Below are 24,394 nucleotides of genomic sequence, written 5' to 3'. Positions count from 1 at the left end.
TTCTGTGGGCACGAGGTTCCCCTTTCACATACCTAGCTTAGAACTTTTCAGTCTTTTTAACTGCTGAAAATGCACTGTATTTAAAATATGAATAAATCACAAAACCAGAACGTTTTGTCGACTTTTTCATAGCCACAAAATGCATCTTTCAGACCGTAATGATTTGCTACCCTTTCATATACGGTAGAGCGAAGGTAACTCGAACTCTAAAGGGAACGAAAAACATTTCGATTTAGCAGGGAATTCGAGTTATCGGGGTAAATTTCAGTTAAATTATGATCAAGGGTAAGGAAATCTAGTATTAGTTAGCGGGGAATTCAAATTACCCGAGTTCGAGTTATCGAGGTTCTACTGTACTTCAACTAGTGAAATCCCTTCATTTTCATATAACGGAAGCCTGAAAAAGGTAGCCCTTTTGGGAAGAGCCTCCCCGTACAGGCAGTTTTGGGTAGTACCCCGCGGTCTAAACAAACACATTCTGAGCTCCATAAATATGTATGAGTGCTTTTAAAACATCTTTTTGAAACCGCTTTCGTGTATGAAACTTGCCTCCATAGCTAGGGAGATTCAACGTGACGCAAGTTACTGCTTCGCAGAGGTTCTCCACACTTCGCGGCTCAGCTACCGAAAAACACGTTCCATTCTGATTGGCGTTTTGGAGTGTTTTTTCCGTGTCAGTGGTTTAGCTTTTGTGCACTATACACGTCACGGAGATGGTAAAGAAAAACACTTCTATCTTATCATGTGAAAGCAATTCAGTCAGGAGGATAAAGGGGGAGGGAGCCAAGAACCGACCGGGAAAAAAGTATTCTGTTTGAATTAAGTTGAGAGTCGATCTTCCTTTTCATTCTAATTCGAAGCCGGATTTTTGTTACGGAATACTTTTGCTTTAAAAACTGAAATTATCTCAGGTAAACTTTTTCGCTTTCTCTCGTAGTTGGATTACCACAGCCAACAGCAAAATCGCGTCCACTAAAAGATAACCAAAAAGAAGATCAAAGATCGGAAGATTCTGTGCAGGGGGTTGTCAATTTTACTTGGCATGGCAGTGCAATGCCATGATTTGAGAGCCCGGGGGTTACTCGGGCCTATGCGGGGAGGCTCCGCCAGAAACTCTTCAGGTCATGAAAGGGTAGGGATTTCACTATAGCTGACGTATATGAAACGGTAGGGAAATCTGTCATTTCGGTCTGTAAAAAAGGCCCAAAACGGCTTGCAGATGCATTTTATGGCTTTGAAAGAGACGGGAAAATTTTCTGGTTTTGTGATTTATTCATATTTTAAAAACAGTGCATGTACAGCAGTGAAAAGGGATACAAAGTTCTAAACTAGGTATGTGCGAAGGAGCCGATCACTATCGCCTCCTTTTATGTAAAAACTGCACCATTTGTCAATAATCAGTAGAAAGTATACTAAAGTAGTACCTTTTCTGTAAAAAATGGTATAGAGTATTTTCACATGACGTCACGGCGGCCATATTGGTGTCCCAAAACAATGAAATGGCGGCCATGTTGATGTCCCAAACCAGTCCTCTAGGAGTTGAACTCTTTTCTTATGCAAACACTTTCTTTTGTTCCAAGAGATTTGCAGCGATGCTGGCCACGTGTGTGAAAACACTCTATATAAAAGGGTAAGGGGTTTGACCTTCGGGCGGAAACTCCATCTATAAAACTTTTATGAGTACCCCCTTCCCCCGCCCCCCTTCTCCCCGCTCTGTTAAACGTTGACATTTTAGAATTAAGCATTTGGTTGCTTGCCAGCCAAGGGCGTTAATTATCTGAAATGTGACAGCTCTTTACACTTTAAACACTTCTAACGGCCGCTCCTACATATCGTATACAAGAGAACAGGGGCTTGTTCATTTAATTAGTCTCAAAATGCTGTTTGACTGTAAAAAATAGAAAACTTCCCTTTTAAAAAACTGAAACAAAAAAAATATACATTTATACTGGAAATATCACCTGTTTTAGCCTCTCGCAGTAAATATAGAGAATATTAATCATAATCAGACAAGGCAGTGAATGTAAAGAACACAGGGGAGACAGTGTCTTTACGTCGTAAGCTATCCGAAACCTTGAAATAGTTTTTGATTGCGTGTTTCCTAAAGTTATGGTAAACTGATTAAACGGATTTACCACTAAAGCTCAGATTAGCTACTATCTTGTGTCACGGCAATTTAATTAATCCTCGCGATCTTGGGACGTCGAGAAATCCAACACTACGCAGCGTTAGGGGGCATTGCGCATTCTGGCTAAAAGCATTGTTTTTCGTTTATTTCCACACCCAGCCAAGATATCGTTGATCTTCATTTAATCAAAAATTGACGCCATTAGTTGGAGTCGTTAATTCAGTAGTTTTTTTTAGAATTTTTGGATGATTTTTCGATTGTTGCTAATGTATAAAAATTAGGTGGGGTTATCGTTTAAAATTTTGGAAAATTGGAAAATATCAGGAGCCCCTGATGGGCTCCTGAAAATATTGAATTTGGAGTTTTAAAAATTAAAATATGGATGAAGTGTATAATTAGTAGACAAATACTAGATAGTCCACCACAACAACATGGTACAGGTGCCTCTGAGCCCATTAGCGAACTAACCAGTTTTATGAGTAAAACTTTTCTACCCTAATTTATTTCCTTCCCAAATCAACATCATTTCCCTCAAAACACAAGAACAAATTGCCCCCCACCCACCCCCGCTAAGTCAGAGCTCAGATGAAGCGGAAAATCCAACGAAATGTTCCCAGTTTTCAGTTTCAGTTTTTGGTTTCCTGGCTGGTGACGTATCATGAGAATGTAAATATATTATTGTCGAGAACTTAAACGCTGCAAGTACACAATAAAAACTGTTAACAGGTGGGAGAAACAAGAGCAGTTAAATTTTATCATCAACAAGTGATTTATAAACAGGTTAACACCAATTTAACAGTAGTTGGCTATAAACACAGACGCTTATTTTTTTCAAATATAAATAAACGCAGATTTAAATAATTTTTAAAGGAAAAGGAAGTTTTCTAGGCCACATTTTTCAGATCAGTCGCCCACTCGTCTAGTGATTTGATCCTCCCACACTTAAAGCCGGCTACTGAAAACTGAAAGAGAACCTCGTTTTTGTCATTTTGTATATGTAGTCTGGTAAAAATAACTTGATCGTTTTTGTGGCCGGCCGGGTAACGCTGAAAATATAATTAGTTATAGAAGTATATAAGTAATAAACAAAGCTTTTCCCCTCCGTACACAAAATTATTGTTTTTGTGAAATAGACCATTGATTGCTTGATTATTCAGGTTTTACACTAAAATAACGTTTTTGATTTCTTCTTTTCTTCTTCTCATTCAAATATTAGTTATTTCTTTAAACTTGAAAATTATGTCTGTCTTCGAAAAGTGTATAAAGAAGAATTCAAGATAAGATTTCGCTGTAGAGGGCAAAATTGATCATTTTCTATAACGTACTTGTCTCCTACACACATTATCATGAAAGGCAATCAAAGGCCTCGTGGGTCGTGCGTTTTGTGTCACGTGACTATATTGCCTCCGCGATGACATCATCGTTTTTATTGTGATTGGTTCAGTCGGCTCCAGCGCTATATGAAAAAGCCAAAGATAGCTTCGAGCATTGTCGAAACAAGTAGCATGTCTACTAACGTAAGAGTTGCGGAGGTTTACGCTAATTTGCCGCTCTTGACTTCGCTAAAGATGTAATGAGAAGGTGTTACATGTTCCAAAGAAGAATTCAGTACTCTGCAGGCAAGTGCTGAGCTCGTTTATGGCGACGAATTGGCATAAATATACGGACACGTTCGAAGGAAGTTGAGTCGTACGTAGGTGAGGAATTGAATGACCTTTCACAGTTGTAAGCTCTTTGGGATTTGTGCAGACAAAAAGTTTAATTTTTTTCGCTGTGCGCACAACAAAGGCAGCCTGCTTTAACTTGTGCAGAATTTTCGCAGTTCAACAGCTGGTTTTAACGGCGAAAGTGAGTGTTGGCTTTTTACTGTTAAGTGCAATGGTGTTGTTGATGTTTGGGCTTTGTTTATAACTTCTTATTCGAAAGGAAGACTTTCGAAGGCGACTTTCGAAGGCTTGGGGGGTTCTGCAAAACATTTGTTGTGTTTCTTCGAGCCTGTAAGTGTGAAAATGGTTTTATTGCAGTCTCGGCAGAACGAAGCGATAAAAGAAAATTTGAGGAAAAGTTTTACGTCAAATAACCCGACTTCCTGCTCGAAGCAACGGGACTACACTTTGCTGCAGGAGATTCAATTTCCTTCCTCTGTTTTTTTTTCGCGCTAGCTTTCTTATACTAAAAAAATTATTTTCCTCTTCGTAGCATATGAAGAAAAACAACGAAGAATTGTTTATCATTCTGCCGACTGGTGTCGGATTGTCTTGAAAAGTTCTTTTGCTTGAGGGACATATGCAAATTCGCCTAGAATTGTACCTTTCGAACAGTTTCTTTGAAGGGCATTCAGCAGCGGCGATACAGGGCTCATTTATAATTGATGAATATAAGCTCGTCTACAAAACATCAAAGCACGTGCTTTGTCCAGTTTGTGCAGTGAAAGATATCTTGGGGGAATTATTTTCCCCAATTTGCTTTCATGTAAGTGTACAAAGGCACTGCTGAATTATTTGCACGTGTGCGAGCATCGTTGTGCTGAAAACTAATCAAATCTTTGGTCGATTTCAGGTTTTATCCTTAGCAAGCGATATGAAACCAGCCCAGCACACGCTTTTTCGAGATCAAGTGAGCACCCTTGTGGAGTGGTTTGCAAACTGGAATGAATGTGAACAGACAATTGCGTTATACACTCTGCTCAAACGAATTTCCACCATTCAGGCACGATTTCTGTCTTTGATATTGGAGCACACGTTTCGCGACGATTCCCGTGAAGTTCAAATGATGCAATGGCGCGCAAACGACAAAGGTAAACTGTATGGCTCACGTGGGGGCGTTTTTTGTTTTGTTTACTACGACTAAGTTTGTACAATTGTAGCGTAATATTCCTGGGATAATTTACTCGATGACGAAAAGTCTGTCAAAGGCGCGAAAGAAATCACCCTTTACCATTAACACGCTATCGTGAAATTCAGTGTCTTTCTTTTCGATCGCCTCTTGAATGCAGCTAAATTAAATACGCAAACACTTTTTGCATGTATTTCTCACGTATTTCATTTTATACAACAGTGGTTATTTTCAAAATTTCCGGTTCAGTGTGGAAAGAAAAAGGGCAGTTTTCTTTTCCGCAGTCAACTCTAAACAATAACTCATCAAGCTGTTTTCTTTCCTTGTTCATCCTAAAAAAGTAAACGCAATAATTTTTTGTTAGGCTTTTGATGGACTGCTGCTAAATATAACGTTTACAACATAAGGTAAGAATTATTCCACTTTCAAAATACTAAAACTGAAAAGAAGAAAGAAACACAAAAAAGGTTAGACGAAATAATAATGAAAAAGTCAAATCAACAGAGCTCAAAACAATAACAAAAAGTACGGCACATTTGTCACCATGTATTCACTAAATTACCTGAGAATGTGATAATTTTCTAAGATACTAGAACGGATCAAATTAAGGCATCAGTCAATTCCAGATGTGACCATCCCCCACCCCTCAAGGCACCTGCAGAACATTTGCATGCCTTTTTAGTCTTGGGAGGGAAGGGGGGAGGGGGTGGGGGTGGCGGTGGAAAAGCAAATTTAGAACAGTCCAGGGTTCAGGGATTTGCTTTGCCTAGACCCTGGGGCTTTTCACACACCCATGGTTTCTGACTCAAAAACCAAACATGGAATACTGTAAAATTCTGAAACTAGGCCCCTCCATGTATAAGCTGCTCCAAATATAAGTCCCCCAAACCAGTAACCCCCCCCCCCCCTGGAGGCTTGTACTTTGCAAATTTCCCTCAAACACAAAGTGCAACAAAAAAACCGGTAAATTTACTTCCAACTATAAGGCTAGCCCAATCGATTTTGAAACGCAAATTCCCTCCGTAGATAAGCCCCTCCAAATACAAAAAAGGGCCTTTGAAAAATAGAAGCCCCGGGGCTTATTTTCGGAATTTTATGGTATTTTATTGGATAGGACCACTGAATATTGACTTGTCTGTCAAGGACCTGGATAAACTTGCTTGGATTCTTTAAAGTTATGATTTCTCGATTTTATGCATTTCCTTGTTTCTTATTGAGCCACAACTTTAAGCAATCACTGTGTAAAGCGAAAACTGGCTAAGTGTTGATTGGAGACAAGCCAGGGGAAGGAGCCTTTGTCATATTCCTTCTTCTACACCACAGGGTTTTGGCAGCTCAGGTGGCTCCCCTTGACTATTAAAAAAAAATAAGTGGCTCCACCCCTGGGAATTTGACATCCATCAAAAAATTATTAGAAATGCCTGTGGGTCACCCTGGGGTAAAGGTGCAGCTGGAATTTAGTAATGTATTGATATAAAAATGAATATTTGTGTAAAATACAGTTTTAAGTCCCTATAGCAGGATTGCAAATAATATTTGCCTTCTCAGGAAGGACATAAGTCTGACAAACTTGTAATTATTTTCCGACAAACCAAAATAGCTGTTGAGCATTCATTTCATTGATTTTTAATGTCTGTTCAGAGTCGGAGTCTGAGTTCTAAGCAGAGTTGTAAGAGCGATTATGACCCAGTGAAAATTAAAAAATCGGAGTCGTAAGTGAAGTCATAGGCGTGACAGAGTGAGAGTCAGAAGAATCAGAATGTTTCTGTTTCTTCAGACTCCCGCTTAAGACTCTGTCGTTAAATTCCAGTTATGATCTAGTGGACACCAGATTGTCGGAGTCAGAAGCACAAGCGAAAGGATAAACCAGTCACAATTCCGGTTCCCATGCTTTGTGATTGGGTTAGTCTTCCCCTTCTGCTTCTGACTCTAACAATCTGGTTTTCACTAGATCGTAAGTGGAACGTGAGCGACAGAGTCATAAGTGGAGTCAGAATGCTGTTTTCACTAGCTCATAAGCTCTACGCCTCTGATTACTACTCGGACTCCGTGGCTAGTGAAAACCAGCCTTTAGTTTCATAATGATGGTCATTAACATTTGATTTGTCTGGTCTGACATCATGTCCGACTGGAGGTAGGACTTTGTCTGATGACCAACTGTAATTTTAATCTTGTGTCTCAAGTCTAAATGCCTTTCATTTACATGTATTCTAAAGAAATCCATGTCTCTGTCAGCATTCTACATTTCTGCTGGTGGTTATCTTCTTTGTCACAAATCAAATCCATCTTTGTGACATTTTATTATCATTTCACTTGCACTGTGTCTCTGTTCTGAAGTTGGTGGGGTCCTCCCTATAATGCCTACACAGAGAGTCTCCACTCAAAAGAGGTACCTTTGTCAGGCATCAGATACATAAAAGGGTGGGGAATTCACTGGTTGAAGTATATAAAAAGGGTTGGGTAATGTCATTTCAGCCTGTAGAAGTACCTAAAAGCGAAGAAAACTTGCTGGTTTGATGATTTAAGACAGTGCATTTACAGCAATTAAAAGGGATGTAGCATTCTAAATTTGCAGAAGGGGTAACTTGCTCTTCGCTGTCCAAAATCTTATCTAATGGAGCCTCGCCGTATAAACCTTTGTTGAGTGCCCCCTCCACCATGTCACCTGTCAAAAATTGTGGTTTTAACAATATCGGGGCTTCATGTAGGTGAAGGGCTTTGTTCATTCAATTTGGAGAGGATATGATGTGTTTTAGTTACAGGGGTGGAGGGTGGATTCAAATTTGAAGGCAGGGATGGGGGGAAAATTAATGAGTCTTTATACAGAGAGTCAGAAGATTAAGTTGCTGTATTGCTTGAACCCTGTTTCCTATTTTAAGGAGTAGTATTGCTACTGACGTAAAAAGCCATCTAAACAGAATAATCTGGAATGATATTGTTCTTAAATAAGTTAATTGAATTGAGGGATTGGATTTGAATAGTGTATAGTATATACCGTTTGTAGTTCGCATAAATTTTTACTGTTTCGTGTCTTGGCATTCAGAGTGATGCTATTGTTAAAATGAGTTCGAAAAAAGGGAAAAAAACTGGTTGTGGAATTTATCCACAGAATCAAACTGCAAGATCTATAGCTTATATTGAGTGCAAATTATTTTTGTTCAGTGAACAAATGATATTAAGTTACATTACCATAGTGTCTGAAAAAAGATCTTGAATAGTGCTTTTGTTTTGAAAAGATAAGTTTGATTTAATAATTTAAACAGTGCTCTTTGTTGTCTGGTTTTAAAGCAGGTTCTGGTTAGGGATTTGTCATAAATACCTGAAATTTACAGTGTGTCATAAACTTTGAATATTATATATTCTTTGTGAACCTGGATTTAAGTATAATCATCTTTGAAAGTTTGAAATCAATATTGTGCACCAGGTATAGCCTTCTGGAATATTCCATAGTAGTGTGGTAACTTTAATTTCTCCTCCAGTGAACTTGGTAATTGTTAATCTGCCTAAACATCAGACAAAAACATAACAATGGAGCTTAGTTGAATATAACACAAGTTAATAGACTAATTTATGCACAGTTAGTTGTTAGTCATACCTGCCAGTTAAATACCTGTCTGGTTTTTTGTTGTCCATTTTTGAGTAATGCATCATGTACATTCAATCTCTCCATTTCATTGTTTAACTTTGTCTTGTTATTTTGGCCAAGACCATGTGCACATGGCTGAATTCTTCTGTGAAGGGTTTAATGAAAAAAGTGTAAATATTTATTCTGACCACGTGGTAAAAGTACTTGAAGTTATTTCTTTAATAGATGTCATGTTTTCATTCTTTTGATTTTCAACAATATCGAAGTTTTGTAACATTTTGTTTAGAAATGTGTTTAAGTTAAAATTGCAGTTACAGTAAGTGGTAAGTAGGTATTTTTTCTTTGAAGTTTCAAGTCTGTTGATGAAACCACTTTAGGGGTACCTAAACATGGTACAGTACTACAAGCACTTTTTTACAGAACATTTTCCTCACTAATAATTTAAGTACTACTAAAGAAGTTAATGGTTTTAGACTAGATGGGATGAAAATAATGTCACATTGTATTTCATGGGGCAAGCAAGTGATAAAATTTGCCAATATGAGTAATCATGGTCAAGTTAAAAATGAGACCATGATTTAATAGTCGTTCAAAATGTTAAGGTTAAGATTTGATAAGATTTAAGACACCACTGTTTGCTGTGAGGATATCTACGGTTGCTACTGCATCCAAAATGTAACAGTGATCACTTCCTCCCATAATTTGGCATTAGATGTAAATGTTTAGGTTAAATGTTCTTCATTTTCCGTTGTCTGGAATAAACAAACTCAACTATGATTTACAAATTTTTTTCACCTGTTTGCCCCCTGAAATACCACATGACATTGCTTTTATCCCATTGGTCCTTTAGCACGGGCAAAGATGGCAGGTGTCCTAAATAAGCTCTATTAAAAGCCAAACTGAAAGCTGAGCAAAGAAAACAAAGCTGCTGTTGCAAATTGCACACCATTTAATTAAGGATTTATTAAGAAATTATTTTTTATGATCCTAGAATAGGTTTATGTTTGGGTATTTATAGAACAGATAGATGACTTTTTACCAAAAATATTGTCACTGCACCTATCTCTTGGTTTTTGCTTTGTACATTTGCATCAGTCAAGACAAATGTTTTCCTTTCAGAGGGTACAAATTGCTGAATTAAGAAACCTTTTAATTCTCTAAGTACTGGTAGTTTAGTGAACACTGTCCCACTCTGACGACCAGTGAAAAGTAATCTTAGAATCTTTACTATTCATGACTATGAATAATTTTGGTGAGGAGAGAACAAGAATTCATGAGATTCGTTTTGACAAATAATTAGGGCCAGCAGACAAAGGAAACTGAAAATTAAAAAATAGAGATATATATATACTGGGTTGAAATGCATTATGATGTGATCTTTAGTTCATGATTTGGTAATTATTCTTTCACATTGAAGGATTAATTAAATACTTACCTTTTGAGGCAAGTGCTGAGATTTTTGTCTTGTCATGACTGGGATTTTCAAATACCTCCCAGCAGCTTCTGAAGATTTGGGAAGACCTCAAAATATTGCCAAAAATGAATGAAGATATTCTGACGACCTTTGAGCACTTCCGCAGCTATTTACTAGTAAAAGGCAAGAAGGTTAGCATGTGATACAGTTAGGACAGAAAGTCAACATGAAGTGCCTTTTTGGGATATTGTTGGGGAAATTGATTGGAATTTTCATTATCAATCATGTGCTAAAGAAAAATTTGTCTGGATTTGTGATTAAGGCGTGAGAAATTATTGTCTTTGATGCATGAGATCAATGTGTTAAGTTCACAGATGTGAGACTTGTTGATATAATGCGTGAGAGTTGGCCATTATATCAAATTGTTGTTGGTAGTAAAGCGTAACGGACATCTGATTATTGAGTAAATTAATAATTTTTTTCAATGATTTATTAACCACACAAAATTTACCTGAGATAATAAAATAAAATAAAATAACTATTTTACAGCTCCAATAGCTAACACTAACAACAGTAAAAAAGCACTAACAATACAAAATAAATAAATAACTATAGTTCTTACAACAATTCCTACTAATCACTAAGGTCACTAAGATAACAATGACACTATATCACATCTAAGTACTTAGTACTTAAATTGATAATTTTTTAAGTTGACCAATGTTATTACATCTCTTTGCAGAGTTCTTAAGCAGTCTGTTACGTGAAAGCAAAGATTTCGCTGTTAAACAGCTTTTGATGCATCTTCCATTACTCAACCCACGGAATGATGAGGCCAGATACCAATATCTTCAGTTACTCTCAAAGATTCTTCACCATACAGTAGAACACTCCATTCACCAAGAAGAATGTCGACAGCTCTTGTCACTCTCAGTAGTTCATCCTGCTTTCCCTCCCGAGGAAAGGACAACACTTCACAGCTGGCTGAGCCAACTCGACAAGAGTCTTGGTGTTCAAGAGAGACTTCATGTTACCAATTCTTGTATATCAGAAAACTCTGATGTGTTACCCAACACTGGCTGTGAGAATCTTGTGAGGCAGAACTACATGCGTAACAGGATGAATGGCTGGCGAAATCAGCAACTTGTTCATGTGGACTCTGGACTTGGTGGTTCGTTTGAATCACCTCCAGTTCCATCACCTCATCTTTCAGTTTCATCCTCTATGAGGAAAAGCAGGTCAAATTCACTCACCCCTCCACCCCCTGTTGATGTTCAAGACTCCATTATAGAGGATTATGTGGAAACCAATAATATTGAAATACGTCCGGGCAGGTCCCAGTCTTTTCCGGTGGATCCTCATAGATTAAATCACTCACTGTCACCTCAGTCATCGCTTGAAAGTGAATTTGATGAAAATGGATGTCGGCAAAGAGGAGGCAGTTTCAATGAAGATGCACGTCCTGGCATGAAAGGTTAGATTGACTTGGTTGATACCAAGCTTTGATTTCTTGCAACTCTACCCTTCCCAAATATACCAGTATGAATGAGTTTGGTAGTATCTTGACTACTACTTGCTTATTGCACTGGTTCTTTGTTGATCTCATCTACAGACCACCTCAAAAAAATGACTCTGCGGGTGCAGTCACTGCTGGGTACTCCTTGGTAATTTATGTCTTCATTTGTAAGTGCTTGAAAGAATTAAAATTCTTTCTTCTGAATTGCAGATGTTGGATCATGGTTGAAGAATCTAAGATTGCACAAGTATGGTAGTCTGTTTTCTCAGCTCTCTTATGAAGAAATGCTTGGACTCGATGAGGAATACTTGGAAAGCAAGGTAATTTGTCATTTCAGGTAGTATTTTTGTCTGGTTTGTCCCTAGTAATAGGATCTTCCTAGCAAAAGCAGTTTACATGGGAATAGGACTGTTCTCTTGCTAGAATCTTCCTACCTCTCACTTAGCTAGGAAGATCCTACGGCTAGGGACATGAACAACCCTTTGCATGTACAGTTAACTTTCGCCTTGCGGACACCCCGTTATAACGAGTACAGCGGCTACATCCCAGGCAAAAATAAATTATAGATGTTTGACTGAAAAACAACTCCCACTACTATGGGCTCTGGCTAATGAGGATACTGACTCAAGGTCCCTACAGTGTCCGCTCTAAAGGGAGTTCACTGTAAACTGAATACCGAAAACATGGTGCTAGGATGATTCACCTTCGGGGTTCTTTCTTCCTTAATGTAAACAGCCCCTAAATAAACAAGCAGTTTTAAAAAGCAGTGGAGTGGCATAACTAAAAAATATTAGAACCGTCTCTCCCTACATGTAAAATGGTGCTTGGATCATTTTGGTCCAGAAAATTGGAGATGAACACTAACCTTTAAAACTACCCTCAAAATTTAATTATGTTTCATATTTTTGTCTTGAAACGTTAAGGAGCTTTTGAACACAAATGACTTTAGGTAATAGTCCAGCAAACTCAAAACGAAGGAGAAAGGAACGAAGACTTAAGTTGACAGCAGGACTTAAAAAAGAAAAGTGATGCAAAAAGCAATTGCAGCCTCTGCTGTACTGTTTGTAGTAAAAACCGCTTAAGGTTGTCAGTATTTTTACTGGAATTTTATTTTTTTTTAACAGGGTGTAACCAAAGGAGCTAGGAACAAGATTCTATTGAGTATTAAAAAACTCTCCGAAAGAGGAGAATCATTGTCACGTCTGGAAAAGGTAACATGATTTTCACAGGATTAATTGAAGTCCATGGTAACAGGCAGTTTCAAAATTTAGTGTTAGCAGCAAGTTTTGTGCATACATCTTTGAATGAGCATGTTGTTATGGTAAATTCTCTGTTAATTACACCCCCTCTCTCAAATAAGCTCCCTCCTCTAAGTAAATAGCAAATTTTGCATTCACTATTAATATTAGCTGGCACAGTGTCAAATTACTTTAAATCCTCTATTAAACTGCCAGGGGGTTTTGAGGGGGGGCTTAATAGAGATTGGGTGGGGGGGGGGGGGGGCGGCGGTTATTTTACAATTTAGCAAAGATGGTGGTATCAGGTCTCCATAAAGAACTACAATGAAAAGTGGAAAGGCTCAAGTGCAATATTGTTTTGTTGCTGTTACTTTTTTTCCAGGAAGTACTTCAACCTGGTAAACTACAAGGAGTATTGAGTGGACTGAAAGAAATATTAATCACACCGATAAAACCATTTAACCCTTCTTCTCCGGAGGCAGCACTCCATGTGCCTTACCCACCAACACTGACGGCTGATCAACCAGCTCCAAATGTTCCCCCGCACCCTGAGGATTTAGCTTCTAGAATAACAAGAGTTTTGGGTAAAGGTGAGTGGGCTAGCAATGTTAGAGTTGACCCAGGCTGGCCCTGCGAGCAAGCTCTCCATTTCGAGTGTTGAGCGACAAGCAGTTTTTAACACATGGAGTTGTTGATGCAATAACGATGTCAAAAACCGTGATCACTAGCATAGTTATCTTTCCCCTATGGTTCTAATAGGTAATCAGATGGTAGTCATTTTTACTTGTGAACACACTTTATACTTATTCATTAAAGCTTTGTTCTTTGTTGTTATCTCATTGATCAGCTTGCACCCAGATTCTTGTGTCAAGAGCAGATGAGGAACACTGTAATGCTTACCTTCTACTTCTTGATAGAGTTCTTATGCTAGAGGTAATGCTACTGACCAGGATTTGAATTTTTTCTATCCTAAACCATGTTTCATACATTTATTGTTTACTCTTGCCTCTGTTGCTGTTTTTCTGTTTTTACCAAATTATCAGTTTGAGGTCTTAGAGTTTCAAGGTAATTTTGTACTTTGCAAAGTGATGACTCAGGTATTGTGATACAGCTTAACTTTTTAACAGCAAGTGCTGAGGAGGTGCTTCTAACAAAAAAAGAAAAGAAGACAGTTACATTAAAAATGTTTTACTGAAGAATGAGGGTACTTTTATGAAGTATTTTTTTTTGTGTTTTCTGTAAATGCAAGCAACTATTATTTGACTATTGAAATATTTCCAGTAAATAAAACATGGCCCAAAGAGCATGAAATGGGTGGACTTAAAAATTTTGAAATCTGGTTTCTCTGCCAGGCATTTACTCCCTCCCAGAAAGGCAGAATTCAGTCATGGAAACAAGAGTGTCAGAGACTGGTGAGACAACGGCGACCATCGCATGAAAACCGACAAAGGGGGTAAGATCCAGTGGCTATGTGTTACTGAATTTGTTGCCTATTGTATTGTTGGTTATTGGGTGAATTAGCATAATGATGGTGGCGTGATGTGCCTGTTTGCATGTCCATTTCAAATTTGAAATTCACAGTGAGAATCAAAAGCGATTAAATGCCAACTGAAAAGTATTACTTTTTGCACTGACCTTTCATGATTTATGTTATTTGTTTTTCTTTTCTGCTCTTGTGATATATTGTAATCTACTTAGTAATCTTTTGTAATAGACAGGGCAAAAAATAGAAAATCTGAAATCTGAATCTGGATGACCTGTGGTGTTGTGTAATTAAATAGGTTGCCTCTGGAGATGTTTTATTGAGTCAGTCATGCGTGGTTGTTGATTGAGTTACATTTGTTGTTGTGTAACTGAGAAAGCTTACCTGTGGTATAGTAGTTGGGTTACCTCCAGGCTATAGCCTGCAAAAACAGTTATCTCTCCCTACTTCTTACCGCTAAGGATGTTTTGCAAGGAGGGACGTCTGCCCCTTCACCAACAGAAATTCCATGCTGATGACTTAAAATCTGGGCACAGTCTTGTCAGGAGCTCTGATTGGTCGACGTAGTAGTTATATTGTTTTAGCTATTCTTTTACAAACAACAGTCAAAAAGCAAACTGTCACAAAGGTCACATGTAAAAGCGATGAATTTGCTACAAAACAGGCAATATTTGTGAAATACATCCACTTAAGAAGAAGGATTTGAGTTTTGCAGGAGCCATAATCGACCAGTAGAAACATAAAATCGATAAATGTACATTTGGACTGAAAGGACTACTAGCTTAATTATGAAGACATTTATTTTTGTCATCAGTATAGAATTTCTGTCACTGAGGCACAGACATCCCTCCTGGGGAAATGCCCCTAGCATGGAGGAACAAGGGGAGATGGCTGTTTTCGCAGGCTACCTCCAGTGTTGTGTTGTTGAGTTGCTCACTAAAAAAACACTAAACTGCTTTAAAGTGAGTCAGTGGAGTTTTTGTCATTGTATCTAAATTGTTGCTATTATTCTTGGTGTAGGTGGTACAACATGGGACATAATTCAGGGGACTCCATTGGGGGGAACATAGGACCTTCTGCAGGTTCAGGGGGCATAAATAAACGCCATAGAGGCTCACCTCGTAATGCTGCAAAGAATTCTGCTGGTCAGCTTCGAAGTAGCAACAGTGCTGAGACACAAATGCACTCTAAACCACGGCTGGTAAGCTGAATCAATTTTCACCTTTATTTTTTTTTTGTCAATTTTTATTAGAATTGACATTTTGAGCACCCTGCGAGTGGGCATCCTTTTGTTTTCTTGAGGGAGGAAGAGATAAGGAGGCTATGCCTGAATAACATCAAACCTTTGAAGTCGGCACAGCCCACACTTCTGCAATAGTCAATCTTGTTCGCCTCTTTCAAGTGCTAGCACTTGACGTTGATTGTGAGCTCATTGAGTATGAGCATCCGTTATTAATAAACTGGTGATCATAACCGAGCTCACAGTAGGCCTTGGTGAAATACTATATTCTAGCAGTATGCCATGCTTTAGCCTGTAAATAGGCAATCTGTTTGAAGGGAAGAAGGTGGAATTACAGTCCAAATGTTTGTCACCAGGCTCTCACCGTCTTCCTTCCCCCTCCTCGCAATTTTTTCACCCTTTCCCAAAACAGAGAGCCTGTTCACAGGCTAGCCACGGATGCTCAACAGACATCTTATTTGATTCATGCAGAGTCTTTCCCAAGTGCGCTAAGATAGAGCGAGCAAAAGAAAGACTCTGCTGGGAGAGTGCATTTTGAGTTAATAATTGGTGTTGCTTTTCCGTTAGGTAAGAGCACATGCTGTTGTTGGAAGAACAAAGTCACTTCCTGTAAAACCAACCCAACAGACAAGTGTTGTCTTACCACAGCAGCGTATGTAGATCTTCTTTATAATTATTAGGAAGCTTAAGTACCTGTAACAGAGATAACTTTGTCACTCATATTCTAAATGACTCTATCAAGGTTCAGAAAAAGAAAGAGAAAAATAAGAAGAAATGTACACCAAAAAGTGTTATGCAAAGTTGTTGGTTTGCTAATCCAAATGTATTGTTTTGTCATGACAAAGCAACTGCTTTTACAATGGGGAAAGATTTTGCAGCCAAATCAGTCTAGCAAAAAGCTCCTTCTAACTTAACTGCAAGTTTTTGGTTCGTGGTATTTAGTAGCCTGCCTCGCAGACATAATATTTTAACCCAAGATTCTTATTTGGGTCCCCAATGGATTTATCAAATAACCGGAAGTGTGTCTCGAATTTCCGTTCATCTTGATTGGCAAATCGACATTGGCTTTTTAACAGGCCAATCATGGCATGCACTCAAATCCTGGTACAAAGATGGGGGCCTATAGAACAAGGATTTTGACACTGTTTGGCAGACAGACTCGGCCAGAGTTTTGTTTTGTCGGTGATGCAAGCTAGATATTTAGCAACTAGTATCTATCAGTAATGGGCAATTCCAGAAAATATCCATACCCAACCACGGACGGCTTCCATGTTTTATCCCCCCCTTCCCTTCGGAAATTCCAAAATGTGTTATCCCCCCATGTTCTCAGAATTCCATAATCGTGACCCCCTCCCCTCCCCTTCAGAATTTCCGTTGTTTTGGAAGTACATTTTCGACTTAGCAACGCCTATATGAACAAACGAACATGAATTTATGCCTCCTCAAGGCTGTGATCTAGCGGCGCCAGGTGACAAGCTTTACTCTAACCTACCGCCAGTAGCCAGGCTGTGCAAACTCCTTTTTAGGTCCGAATTTGGCTATAAAAATAAACACCACTAACGGCAATTTTACTCTTCTTTGTTTTCTTGTGCTGTTTTGACGTTTACAAAGCAAAATAGCTCAAATTCAGACTGTTAAAATCTTTCGGCGGTCAAATATGCCGTCGAGTCGTGTTGCTTCCTTTTATATGTCATGTAGTGTGCACGAAAAGTGTTCTAATCTGACAGGCGTTCCTTAGAAGCCAGGGACTGGTGCGAGTTTTTTTACTGTTTGTCGGACGGGAGTGACAAGAAACTTGCAAGCAGTAAGATACATGTTCCGTTTTTTTTTTCATGTGACAAGAAATTTATCAAGGTTAATGTGAAACCCACATTTTACTGTTCACTTCTATAAGTTATGAGCGTAAACACGTGTCTGATCTATCGATGCTTGTCTTCTGCTTCCGCGGTCATACGTTCGTGGTTTATTTACGAACTACAAAAGTCCACAACAATAGCGTTTTCAAGGAACTCACTCTACACTTTCTACTCCAGAAATCCCACCTGTGGAATTCCCCGATGCCTTCGGATTTCCAATCGTAAATACCCCCCATGCCCTCAGAATTCCATAATCGTGAACCCCCCCTCCCCTTCGGAAATCCTAAAAGCCGTCCGTGGTATGGTATGGATATTTTCTGGAATCGCCCAATGTCATAATATTATTATTTAAACTAATTTAGTTGTTTTCTCTTTAGTCTCGGCTGACATAGAGACCATTGATGATGGCCTGGAGTCTCTCTGTCTCAGCGTTACAGAGCATGCACTTTCTGGTGAGTGGTTTGGTAAATTTAATGACTGGTAATAACCCGGGGGGGGGGGGGGTACTCGATATATCCTTGGGTGGGGAGGTGCGGCTCGGCCCCTCATACCCTGACCCTGTTTAAGACAAAAATCGCTGATTTTCTTACCCTGTTTAAGACAGTATTCTGATTTTTGATACCCAGTGTAAGACATTGGTAGAACATAAGCGCAGGCTGTTTATCGTCAAAGAACAGGGTTATGGGCTCCTGTCTAAGAAAAGATACCCTGTTTAAGACAAAAATTGATAAAATTGATACCCTGTTTAAGACAAAATCCCGAAAAGCATACCCTGGCTGGCCGCACGTCCCCATGAAGCCCTTAGAAGGGAGTACCCCCCTCCCCCCCGGGGTAATAGCAAACATAAATAATTGTTGTTAGAATACCATGTTCATCTTACTAGAGCCCTATTCTCTCTGCATTTTCCCTTTCAACCCCTCCCCCATCATTTTCTCTCTTACTTTATGAACTACAAACAGAAAACACAGCAAAAACCGCCTGCCACACTGGCCACCTATAATTTTTCAAGCATTTCATCACAAATGACAACACTTTGAAACTGTTAAAGGAAAAGTGATACAGTGGAGCCTTGAATATTTTCAAGGTTTCACTGTAGCTTTAGGGCCTCTGTTTTACTTTGTGCAAAAACTGAAAGAGCTACCCTATCGAAATAAAGGCAGTGTTCCAGCCAGAAAATTCTGCTTGAGGGCCAAAGTGGCCCCTACAACCCATTTTTGGGGGCCAGATATTTCAAGAAAGGGCCCATGTACCAGTATCTCTCTAAATATATGCAAAAGAAAAGAAACAGTTGGAAAGTTAAGGAAATGAAAATGGCAGTTTATTTGAAGCTGACATGGAGCATCCCTTTTTTTACACAATAGAGGAAATCTTCGGTAATAAAGCAAACAGTACAATCAGAATGTATGCAATAAAAATAGCAAGTAATTTTTTTCATCTCATTTTCCACTTCACCGTCAAGATCTGCTTCCATTCGCTTCTTCTGAACTGCTTCACCTCCATCCACTTTTTCGTTACTTACTAAGAAAAAACTTTTGATAGACCTCGAAGACGCATTTGTCAGGTTTTATCCTTTTTCGAGACGCCATGAAGCATACCATGAGCTTCTGCGATATTACAAAAGCCAACGCGAGGCTCAGTGGTCTCCAGACCACTCATGGTAAATCAGGTAAACTCAAGAAGATTCATCGATTGATTTTCATGTTGTGTACAAAGGTACGGAGTCGTTGTTCTTTAGATTAAAAATTTTGTTTCATTGGAAAATTATTGTAGTTGAAGTAACAGAGACCATTTTAAGCCCAGGCAATTAAAAAAGGAAAGGGCCATAATGGCCCTTGAACACTTTTGGTGGGGGCCATCTCTCAATCTTTTGCGGGATTCACGCAATGGTGCACTCTGGCTGGAACACTGTAAAGGTTTCTATCTGTCTATCTAAAAATCATCCAATTATAGCCGGTGTTAATTTACATGTAAAATTGTTCTAATGTAGAGATAATTCATCGTTTTGCAGATTCAATGGACCGTTCATTTGAGTACAAATAGTCTGCAAAACCTTGGGATAAAAGACCAAGTTGCTTTAAGAACAAGATGATGTAACCATTGTTGAAATCAGTTATAACCGACCATAGGAATGTCGTCAAATATTATGCAGCCAAGGGGTAATAAAGTTATATAAATGGGCCATAATTATTGCATCTTACAAACCTCATAGAGGGTAAATATTGTTTTATAGAAAGTTACATCAAAGCTCGCATGGTGGTAGCAAAAAGCCAAAAAAAATTTGTGGACAAGTTTAATTATGAATAATTATTATTGTGTGAATAACAGTCTTAGTTTTGGTGCAAGATTACTGCAGTTGTTAGAAGTGTAGAGTAGTTTATTTAAGCAGACAGTATTATGTTTAAATTCATGTTTTTTGTGTTTTGTACATGCATCGCAGTCAAATATTTTTACAAGACTTGCATTCTTTCTTGATTTGCCGTGGTTGAATTATCTTGTTGTTGTTTATAAGGTTATTTTGTTCTGTTACTGGTACTCATCTAAGATAAGTTTGAAATGTCATGATCTCCAACGTGACCTCAGTAGCAATTTTTTGTGCCACACAACATTTGCAGTGTTGGTTAGATAGTTACACTCCCGCTGTTTATGAAATGTTCTAAAGTGTTTGTTAAACTTGTACATAAGTTCTTCATTCAGTACTCTGACTTTCTATGGAGGTACTGAAATTTATTTTTTTGCATCTTTTTTCATCACGTTTTGACAGTTGCATTACCTTGTTCCATGCAGTTTAAAGTCAAAAAAAGAATATTGTTAATAATAAATTATCATTGTTATTTTAAGACAAGCGAAAGGCTTGCATAGTTATTTTCATTATGATTGTGATTGGTGTCTTAAACAGTTTCTGAACTCATTTGTTAGTGTGTAAATAGACTGTCAGCCCAGATGGGAGGGCAGTATAAACTAAGCCTCTGTTTTTGTAAGGATTTTTGTGTTATTAATTTAAATCATTATTTTTTTCAGTCGTCATAGCTTTTTCACCAAGTTTTGAAAACCCAAAAAATAAAGAATTCACTTTCAAGCTATGTTCTAATCATAGCTGGAAATTTTTTCCCAATGCGCATGCTCTCATTGGTTACTTCGAGGTCACATGATGTCTAATGATAAAACTGTTTCACACAGACAACATTGCAAAATCTATGACGTCAGAGGGTAACAGTGCACTATTACCTGCAAATGTTGACCAACTACCCCTGTTACAGCGAGGTGTAATGACTTTCCAGCTTCAAAACTATTTCCAGCTATATAACAGCTCTGACTCAGGAAACAAAATTAATTGTTTCCCGAGGGACCAGTCATTAAGAGTTTACTATTATACACACAACTGCACTACCAAAGCTTTCACTTGGGTTGGGTACCGATATCAAGGTGATGCAATGGGAAGTAGATTTCACAGAGGGGGTCCAGTATTTAAAAAGTCTGGCACACAAATTGATACAAAGGACGTCTACTTTGTTATTGTCTGGACTCGTTCCTTTTTAATAAACTTTCATCTCTGGCTATAAATTTTTGTACCACAAAAGCTACCAGTACTTTTCTCTTAAACTTGAACAACTTTTGTTGTGTCTTTTCTGTGTGAAAAGAAAGTTACAAGTACCAGGTTAACTGCTGAAATTGAACTTTCTATTTGATAAATTAAACAGGTTATTTATGCTTTTATCTATTTCCTTGATCTTGTGCCAAAATAGAACCTAATTTTGTGTTGTCCAAGCTTTAATGTGGTTATTTATTCTTACAAGTTGTAATTGTTTACTTCTGAAACTTTCAAGCAACACTGCATTGTTGTAATTAGTTAGAACTTCGAAAACACAATCGAAGTGGTCATCAGTAACTAGTAAGCTTCTTAGCAAAAACCATGCTATGGATTTGTTGCCACAATCATCTAAGAATCACTTGGGTCTTCCAACAGTTTTTGTCATAATTTTATCACTCACTAGAATTAAGCAGTTGATGTAGAGCTAACAACCTTCAGACCACTTTCAGCTTTCAATGTGTAGTTCTAATAATAAGAAACTTGTGAAAAGACTTCTAATCGGCTCATTTCCATTTTATTATATTATTTCTGTTTCCCCCTGTAGGCATTTTATAAATCATTAACACATTTACTTATAACTCTAATGTTCTTGTTATTTATTTAAGAGTTTGAATTCTTTGAAGTATATATTCATAACAGTATTATTATTATTATTAATGAACACAGAAAGCGATGTTATTTTGAGAATTAAGATTTTTATCAAAGGCGGGCCATTAAGTCGTCTTTTCTTTGACTCCTTTTTCAATCTAGGTGTTGACTTGAATGTCATGCTTACCTGATTGTACAAACCAATAGCAATATTGTCATTGTGTGATGCGCCAGTGATTATTTCATACAGGTTATTGCTTTTATACAAAGCATGTAAAGTTTGAAACTGTACAAGGCTTTTCTAAGGTGCGCAAAAACAATAGCAGATTTTGCTCACAACTGGTGGAAGTTATCTAGACCAAAAATGCTGGCATTTTAAAAAAGACCTTTCATTTTTTAGTCAAATAAACTAATGCTGGTCATAAATTACTGTAATGAAACAACAAATTGCATAATCAAGTGTATCCAGTTTAGCAATTTAATTTGACCCACCGTCAAAATGCATGCCTGAAATTCTGCCAAGCTGTTATGTTAAGGAGAAAAAAGCTTTGAATGAGCATTATAATAATTGTTGGATTTTAGCAGAAAATAACATTACTAGGAAACACATAAAGCACTTTGGAAAACTAAATTTTTTGTCTTAAAAAATTATAATCAGAAGCACAACCAACCCTTTTTGGATTGTATACACGACAGCCCACTTTCACAAAGAATTTTTACAGAGACTGTCTAAATCCTTGTTAAGTTGCTTAAACTTAGTGTTGGTGGAACTAATGCGCATTGTTTGGACTAATCAAACTCGATCTTTATATAATAACTACTATGTATGCTAGACAACAGCAGTTATGTCCAAGTTTACATTATATGCTTTCAACCGGCCCCTGTAAAACAAACTCTGACTTTTCATAACATGCAATATTTTGGTAATGTAATTTCTTAGTTAATGGCAACAGTCAAGTTTGCAAATATATTTATTAATTTTTTGTAAAGTTTTGTGAACATGCTCCGTTTTTCTTTTCTACCAGTTCAATATTTCATAGAAATTCAGCAACATAAGTGTGGATTTTGTTACATTCATGACTGCTGCTTATTTAAGAGCTAAGGAGACAATTGTGTTGAGATCAGTCACCAGAAAGTTCTTACTCTGAGATAGGTTTTGCAATTTTCACTAAATGTCAAAATTCCTGTTTGTGTTAATTAAACCCTATTTATTTTTTCTATGAAAGTGAAATTTGATTGGATTTCACCCTCACAAATGGGCATTGCAAACGTGCGAAAACTCCATTGGAAAGATGGGTTGTGTTTACATTTTTGCCTGCCATTTTAACCTGAACTCAAAAAGCCAGCGTAAGCCATGTGCATGGACAAGAGCAAAGTTGTCCCAAAACCTTTTTCTCAGTGTTTGGTCAGTTGTTTGACCTTTATGTATTTTTAACTTAAAATAAGTCTAAATAATCATTGAAAAACAGTTCCAAGACGAAATTTATTTCTGTAATCTGTTTATGGTTGTCTTATGCACATCCAAACTTACCTATACTGCACTAATGCCAATGTAATTTATTATTTAAAGACAATGTTAAGCCTTCTAGTTATATTAATAATTTTCAAGATCGTTCAGGAAGTAACAGATTGAAACTCAAGTTCTCCATGTTCTTAACCTTGCTGTGCGAGTGTTGGGAGTGGAATTCTACTATAGTCATGATAAAAACCTTGCGTTACTTCCATTTAGTTAGTAGTTTAAGTGAATTCAGATTTCTATAAAAGTTACAAAGTTAATAAGATTGATAAGACCCGTTCCTTCCAAACAATCAAGTATTTTTTCTCTGAAGCTATCAGGAACACTTTCCCGAAGGCTTTTTGCTGTTACTAAGTGATGACAAAAAAGATTTGACTGTCTTGTGATTGCCTGGTAGGAAAGGGTCTACTTATAACTTAGAGACCCTATGGGTCATATTATATGACAATGTGAACAGTCAAAACTATTGTACTTATTAGGGCACACCAGTCAATAGAAATCAATATTATGGCCGCCTCCCATGCATCAGAAATCTTCCTACCCTCTCCGATGCCTCTTCCACTTTGAGCACATTCAAAAATGGTTTGGTTTTATCAAACCATTTCAGGCATAAGAATCAAACAGTCTGCCCTGTGCATTCAGAAGAGCAACTCCTTGAAACCAGCAAGAATCTTTTCATAGGGCCCTTGAGATAATAAGCTGTAACTGTCCCATTTGTCTTAACCCTTTAAACCCTAATATCAAAACTCAAATTCTCATTTGTTATCCCTATACGTTTTCAATAGAAGTAGTAGGGAGAATTTGTTGAAGTATCAATTAGATTCATCTTCTGTGATCATATCCTCAATTCTCATGACCACTGTTTTATAAAGAAGTGATCACTCTGAGGGCTTAAAGGGTTAACAAGGTGTGTCCTGTAGGTATGCTGGTTATGACCTCTGTTATAACTGCTAAAAAGGAGACATCTCCAGTGACTGTTGTATACAAATACGTTCACTTTAGTATGCGTTTTGACTGGTGTTTGACTTGTTGGTAATTTGTGGTTAACTTGAAAGATGCAGTGCCGTGGAAAAGAAAATGTTATATAAAATAGTACTACGTACAATTATTGTTAACTTTTTGCAGTAACTGCAATAAACTGTTGTTAAATGAAACCTGTTGTGTTATTGTGTGCGATCAGAGGGGCTAATTAAAGTAAGTACAACTGAACCTCAATTAAGCTGCTACCCTCAATGAAACCACCAGTGATTAAAGGTCCAAAATAGTTATTATTGCATAGGTAACAGAGCTGCAGGGTAAAGGGAATGGGATGGGTGTATGAGGAGGAAGGCCAACCTGCTCCCTGGGGGGGGGGGGGGGGGGGGGGGGCGGGGGGACTCCCACATAAAAGTGACAGGGGATGCTT

At 37.8% G+C, this 24,394-nt stretch overlaps 1 protein-coding gene across 9 annotated transcripts in view; it reads left to right on the top strand.

Annotated features, from left to right (window-relative positions):
• The window catches only part of LOC140943606 (protein Smaug homolog 1-like), a 36,752-nt gene extending 12,609 nt beyond the window's left edge, over positions 1–24,143 (top strand). For 4 of the 9 annotated variants that reach the window (XM_073392720.1, XM_073392718.1, XM_073392721.1 and 1 more), the window contains 11 exons: positions 4,688–4,925; positions 10,706–11,437; positions 11,690–11,799; positions 12,604–12,690; positions 13,100–13,307; positions 13,565–13,650; positions 14,070–14,170; positions 15,221–15,401; positions 16,008–16,092; positions 17,674–17,748; positions 19,305–24,143. In XM_073392720.1, the coding sequence (XP_073248821.1) occupies positions 4,688–4,925; positions 10,706–11,437; positions 11,690–11,799; positions 12,604–12,690; positions 13,100–13,307; positions 13,565–13,650; positions 14,070–14,170; positions 15,221–15,401; positions 16,008–16,092; positions 17,674–17,748; positions 19,305–19,336 (1,935 nt within the window). In that variant the 3' untranslated portion in view covers positions 19,337–24,143. Of the gene's footprint in view, positions 1–3,577; positions 3,826–3,857; positions 3,977–4,348; positions 4,601–4,687; positions 4,926–10,705; positions 11,438–11,689; positions 11,800–12,603; positions 12,691–13,099; positions 13,308–13,564; positions 13,651–14,069; positions 14,171–15,220; positions 15,402–16,007; positions 16,093–17,673; positions 17,749–19,304 lie in introns of those variants that run through there. The other 5 variants (XM_073392724.1, XM_073392723.1, XM_073392725.1 and 2 more) reach the window with 5 other exon arrangements.
• Positions 24,144–24,394: the final 251 nt, after the last annotated feature.

Source organism: Porites lutea, chromosome 7 (assembly GCF_958299795.1).
Source record: "Porites lutea chromosome 7, jaPorLute2.1, whole genome shotgun sequence".
Lineage (NCBI taxonomy): Eukaryota > Metazoa > Cnidaria > Anthozoa > Scleractinia > Poritidae > Porites > Porites lutea.
The sequence above is the reverse complement of the archived record's forward strand: the minus strand, read 5'-3'. Positions and strand labels throughout refer to the sequence as shown.